Source organism: Danio rerio, chromosome 14, assembly GCF_049306965.1.
Source record: "Danio rerio strain Tuebingen ecotype United States chromosome 14, GRCz12tu, whole genome shotgun sequence".
Classification (NCBI taxonomy): domain Eukaryota; kingdom Metazoa; phylum Chordata; class Actinopteri; order Cypriniformes; family Danionidae; genus Danio; species Danio rerio.
In genome coordinates this window covers 43,675,001-43,681,250 of record NC_133189.1, presented here as the reverse complement: position 1 = coordinate 43,681,250, position 6,250 = coordinate 43,675,001, and the positions used below count along the sequence as shown (strand labels likewise).

Below are 6,250 nucleotides of genomic sequence, written 5' to 3'. Positions count from 1 at the left end.
AGACAGACAGACAGACAGACAGACAGACAGACAGACAGACAGACAGACAGACAGACAGACAGACAGACAGATAGATAGATAGATAGATAGATAGATAGATAGATAGATAGATAGATAGATAGATAGATAGATAGATAGATAGATAAGCATATGATGCTGTTATATACACAAGATAAGAATGAACCCTTAGTAATAGACCGGTGGTGAAGTCATTGAGATCTAAGCGCTACAGGAGAGAGACTGAAGAATCAGGCAGTACTGCTGAAGCTGTGAAGGACATCAGAGACAGATACCGCGTGCAGACCACTGGCTTACTGACTTGATTTGTGGCCAAGCCAATAGGGCAGAGATGTCACAGCAATTGATATTCAACTATATTTGGTTTCCACTTCTATGCCCCTTCATGGTGTTTGGTCTCAGCGTGTTGACGGATGGATCTCCAGCCCCATATGTCTTTGTGTCAGCCTACAGCCATGTGAGCGCCATACACAAGGGAAACCAGAGAGTCAGCTCAGCATAAAGGTACAACAGCAGTGTTGGCAACCTGAGCATTACAAACAAATCAAATATACAGCATTTCAGATATATAGGCTCAATTTCACAACATATCTCATTATATATAGCAATGTTTTTAGGATAGAACCACTCAGGGATAAATGCTTTTTGAGGCAGTGAATTTCATGGTCATAACAAAGAAATAAATGAAGTGGGGTTGCTTGTGTTTTCAAGCTTCACATTTCTGATTCATCTTTTTAACAGGTTGTAATGCATCTTTCATAAGCTAAGCGCTGTACACCAGGAGCACAGAGATAATTGTAGAGGTGAGCGTTTTAATCTCACGTGTTTCCCTCTGAAAAGATTAAAAAGAGCGAGACCTTTATCTCCTTAGGAGATGCTGGTATCGGCGGTGTCATCCACTGAGAAGATAAATGACTCCAGCTGAGGTAATTTGATGGTCAGGAGCCACAAGTAATTTTTCATTCAGAATGAAATTTCTCATGTGGTGCCTTTTCATCACCAGTTTACAAAGCCAAAAACAGCCCTTTCAAACATTTTTTTTCTTCATGCCCTGCTGAATTGAATTTCATACCAGTCTGAGCTGGTTTGTGCTGGTTTAGTGCTGGTCATTTTGATTGTTTTCAAATGTTACTTTTTTATTTAATTCATTAAAATTTATTATTTAATTACATTATATTATTTATATTTTATTCCTATTTATTATTTTGTAATATTTTGTTTTCATTTTTTATTTTTTATTTTTTTTTTTACAAAATTTTAATTATGGTATTTGTTTTGTCATGTGAATCATATAAAAATTGCACAATTTAAAGTTTATTTTTAATTATTTTTATTGGTATTTAACAAAACCATACATTGTAGTATTTAATAAAGAATAAAAAATTACAACTGTCTTACTTTTCTTACTTTCCCTCTGTCCCTTGAAAATAAAATAAAATAATCAAAAACAAACATATAAACCACTTTTAAGGCTCTATCATACACCCGGCGCAAGACGTGTATGGTGTGATTTGTTGCTATTTTCAGACCAGCGCAACTGTAATTTTCACATTTTGCACCACGTTGCTTAAATAGCAAATCTATTTGTGCTACTTTCTGAACTCATGGGTGCTCCGGTCTAAAAATAAGTGCGTTAAGGTGCACTGCTGGCGCATTGCTGTAACTGTAACAGGCTGCACCATTGACTAACTAAAACCTGATCTGAAGTCTAGCGCAGAGGGTGTTAGTAATGTGCCTATGCAGGTCCAAACACTAACATATTGCTTAATACACACAGGATGTACAGCAATATACACATATCTTTACATATGAATAAAATATTAAATGATTAAAATGTTACAAAAACTATTATTTTCTACATAAATATAAAAACCACTGCCTCCATGTCTTCTTCATCTCGGGGGGCTTTTTTGGGGGGGTTTATTCATGATATTTTGTATTTGTGACATTATGACATTCTGTGTGGAGCTTCAATGTTCTTCCCGTGTTCGCGTGGGTTTCCTCCGGGTGCTCCGGTTTCCCCCACAAGTCCAAAAAACATGGGGTATAGGTGAATTGGGTAGGCTAAAATTGTCTGTGTGTGTGAATGAGTGTGGATGCTTCCTATTGATTCGTTGCAGCTGGAAGGGCATACGCTGCGTAAAACATTTGGTGGATAAGTTGGCGGTTCATTCCGCTGTGGCGACCCCAGATTAATAAAGGGACTAAACCAAATAGAAAATTAACTAATGAATGATATTTGTATTTTTTCATTTGTCCATCTGTTGGGTTTTGCATCACCATATGGGGTATAAGAATAGGACGTGTGTTTAGATATAACTCAGTTTTTGACCACACTTTATAATTATAGTTCATTTATTAATTTGCTGGAAATTAAATCTGAATTTATAAATAAATTTATAACAAATCTGTGCGCTTAACAAACAAAATTAAATATGTAGGCTAAATAGATGTCTTCAGTGGAGTGAATTTCCACAATTTCCTTATCCAGAAAGTAAAGGAGTAAAGATAAGAGAAAGTAAAGAGGCTAAATGGAGGAGGCTTATTCTTTGTCCTCGCACTGCAGATGGTCTGTTAAACTGTTTTCTCACTAGTGAAGTGTTCAGCTTTTCCACTCACAAAGTCTGCATTGTAAATACCAAATGTGCCATGGCATAATGCAACCAACTCAAGGTTGATTTATACTTCTGCCTCAAGTGCATGCTACGGCGCAGCCTACGCATGGACACATAGCCCTCACCATGGCCGTCAGCGATGCTGAAGCACACCACTCAAAAAATGTAACTTCACGTCGCAACGACGCATAGCTCAAGCTCTGTGATTTGTCGACTTGGTAGTGCTGACATGTGTGGGTGGAGGTGAGAGCAGCGCAAGTCCTGTGCATCTAGTGTTTACAAGTGTCGAGTCCTGTGAAGGAGCTCCGGATGGAGACTGTTGTTTTGTGTTTACCTTATGATTAAATGTGTTGCCCAAAGTCTTTTCCAGCCCCAAAACGAGCGAGTTTAAGCCACTTGTAAATAAAGGTAGCGTTCCCAGAAAAACAAAACACCAGTGAAGGAACTCGACACAGAGGACCATAAACACCTACTGCCAGCTAGTGTTTCGGTAGTGTTATTGCAGAGCTCAGAAACAACGTGCAGAAGTATTAATGCTCAGCTACACACATTGCATGCGTCGTGGGTCATGCCGATCACTTGACACAGAAGTATAAATCAGGATTTTAAGGGAATGGGAGATGAGACTCTGATTGATTTAATGCACGTTATGCTCAAAACACACCCATAACTCATTAAGAGAATAAGCACAACCCTGTTAGACCATGCCCCAGGGTGCAAATGGTGTTTTTCCATCCTTAAAAAAGCAAAAGTGGATTCGCACATGCACTTAATGCTTTTGCGTCATGCACTTTAGACTTTGCGCCTAGATGTGTTAAAATAGAGCTCCTCAAACTTATAATTTATATATGTAAATTACAAAACAAGTTACAAACTTATGAATAATAACACACATATACACATACACACCAAACATCACAAGTTACATGGTATTTACACATTATAAAGCAAGTTTTAAATATTTATATGAAAGCTTGCATGTTGTTAGTCGCTAGACATGGTAAGTTCTCCATACCCAGAAAGAGAGGGAGAGAGAGAGAGAGAGAGAGAGAGAGAGAGAGAGAGAGAGACAGAGAGGGAGGGAGAGAGAACTAACATAAAGCCAGAAAAAAACCTCCATCCCCCTCTCAGATCTCTTATATCCTCCTCTTTCGGCTCTTCTTCTCAGTGGGCTCAACGCACGGCATCTCCTTGCCTTCAAATGCGCTGCTGGCCCTTTAAATCCTCTCCATTATAATTCCTGGAGCGAGCAGCTGGCCATAAAAAAAAAGAGCGAGAAAGAAAGGGAAAAGCACATAGTCTCTTCAAAACACAAACCCAGACACACAGACATGCTTGCTCTCTCACCTATCCTCACTGTCGTCTGAGGGAGGGAGGGGGACACTGTGGAGGATTTTCCAGCCAGCAGAAGTGAGCAGGGAGGAAAGCAAAGAAGTTTCTTCACAGACAGCCTCGGATCACTTTGCAAGACAATGCATTCTTGTCGAGTTTTACCTGCTCCTCTTTGGATTTGGTAATTGTGTAGACTGTAAGTTCTTCAAACGGTCTGAGACAGACAGAGACTGAACAAGAGAATGCTCCCTCAGGTCATAAGGATTTTATACGTCTTGTCTTTTTTCTTTTTCCAAGGGGGCTTTATCAGGTAAGACAAGCAGAGGTTATTATAATTTTTAAGTTATGCGTGTTTGTTGCATTTGAGAGTACATAATGTCAATAATGTCTCTGATGGAATATATATATAATTAAAACTGACCACATTTCTGACTTTTTAATGCTGATAAAGCTCAAATTTACCAGTTTTTATTACGAAATCATACATATTAGAAAACCCCTTAAATGAACTTTGCAGGTACATTATATATACACATTGTTATATATAAGCTTCTCCTGCTCACCAAGGCTGCATTTATTCATCAAAAATACAGTACAAATTGTAAAATTGTGAAATGCTATTGTACTATAAAACAACCCTTCAAAAGTAGTTTATTATTTAATTTAATAATTTATTCCAGTGGTTTTAATGATATTTCAGCTTCATTGCTTCAATCTTCAAGTCACATGGTCCTTCAGAAATCACTGTAATATTATTGTTGTTATTATAAATAAGGGAAATAGTAATAAAGGCAATAATGACTGGAGTAATAATTACATTTGAAACTACAAACAATAAGTAATAAATAAATATTTAATAAATAAGTATTTAACATTTACTTTTTTACATTTAATAAATGCTGCCTTGGTGAACAGAATATTTTTATTTAAATTATTAAATAAAATTATGAATAATAATAATAATAATAATAATAATAACAATAATAAATGACCCCAGTGTATGCTGGATGTTTCTCTGAACACATTTTATAAAAAATCAAACAAGCCTCCAATTTTTGCACCACTACCATTACAAAAAAGTAAAGAAATTCTGTATTTTTCTTGAGAATTCTGTATTTTTCTACAGAAATTCTGTAGTTTTGTATTTTTATTTTCGATTACAGATAAAAAAAAAGAGAACTTAAAAAAGACACTTTTTTATTTATTTATAATATTCTGTTTTACAAAGTGCTAAACACCAACCAACAGCACAAATCTCACAGCGAAGCTTCACTTAATCACAAACAAGCATGATTTTTAAGAGCACAGCAGGACTACATAAACAATTCCTGTGCTATATAAATCATGTGATATCTCTTTTACATTTAAGAAAGAAAAAGAAAACATCCAATTGTGTAAAGCATCTAACTCACGCAGAATATCAGTCCAAAAAAGGGAATAAATTCTGTATTTTTCTACAGAAAATCTGTATTTTTTTTTGAGAAATTCTGTATTTTTTTGAGAAATTCTGTATTTTTTTTGAGAAATTCTGTATGATTCTAGAGAAATTCAGTTTTTTTTTTTTTTTTTTTGAGAAATTCTGTATTTTTCTACAGGAATTCTGTATTTTTCTAGAGAAATTCTGTATTTTTTTTTGAGAAATTCTGTATTTTTCTACAGAAATTCTGTATTGTTATAGAGAAATTCTGTATTTTTGTATTTTTATTTTTAATTACAGATAAAAAGCGAACTTAAAAATGACACTTTTACACTTATAATATTCTGTCTAACAAAGCACTAAACACAATCCAACAGCACACAAAAAACAAGCATGATTTTTAAGAGCACAAGAAATACATAAACAATTCATGTGCTATATAAATCATGAGTTGTCTCTTTTAACCCTTTAACAGGCATCATAACCACCTGGTTGACCTTTAATCCATAGGTTATCATTATCATAGTTTATCATACTATTTATCAGAGTTGTGTCAGTATATTTATTCAATTCAAGTAGTGCCACTTAAAGGGTTAAACTGAAGAAAGGAAGACATCCAGTAATGTAAAGCATCTAACATACACAGAATAACTGTCCAAAAATGCAATTTTCTCCACACCATCTCAGTCTGAATGCATATAAAAAGTGAAAAGTTTTGCAGCGAGTGCACTCCTTGTTTCATGCCCTATTGCATCCAGGTGTGCACAAGCTGGAGGTAAATTTGCATAATCCCAAAGCCCGGCTCTAGCGACGAGCATCCATTTCTGAGAGAGAGAGAGACGCTCTATTGAGGAGTGAACAGAAGATT

At 35.6% G+C, this 6,250-nt stretch overlaps 1 protein-coding gene across 2 annotated transcripts in view; it reads left to right on the top strand.

Annotated features, from left to right (window-relative positions):
• Positions 1 to 3,923: 3,923 nt before the first annotated feature.
• glra4a (glycine receptor, alpha 4a) overlaps positions 3,924 to 6,250 on the top strand; it is a 77,772-nt gene continuing 75,445 nt past the window's right edge. For both annotated transcript variants that reach the window (XM_073921714.1, XM_005169598.6), the window contains exon 1: positions 3,924 to 4,275. Coding sequence is in view for 1 of the 2 variants with exons in the window: in XM_005169598.6 (XP_005169655.1) it covers positions 4,208 to 4,275 (68 nt within the window). In the remaining variant the exon portion in view is untranslated. The remainder of the gene's footprint in view (positions 4,276 to 6,250) is intronic.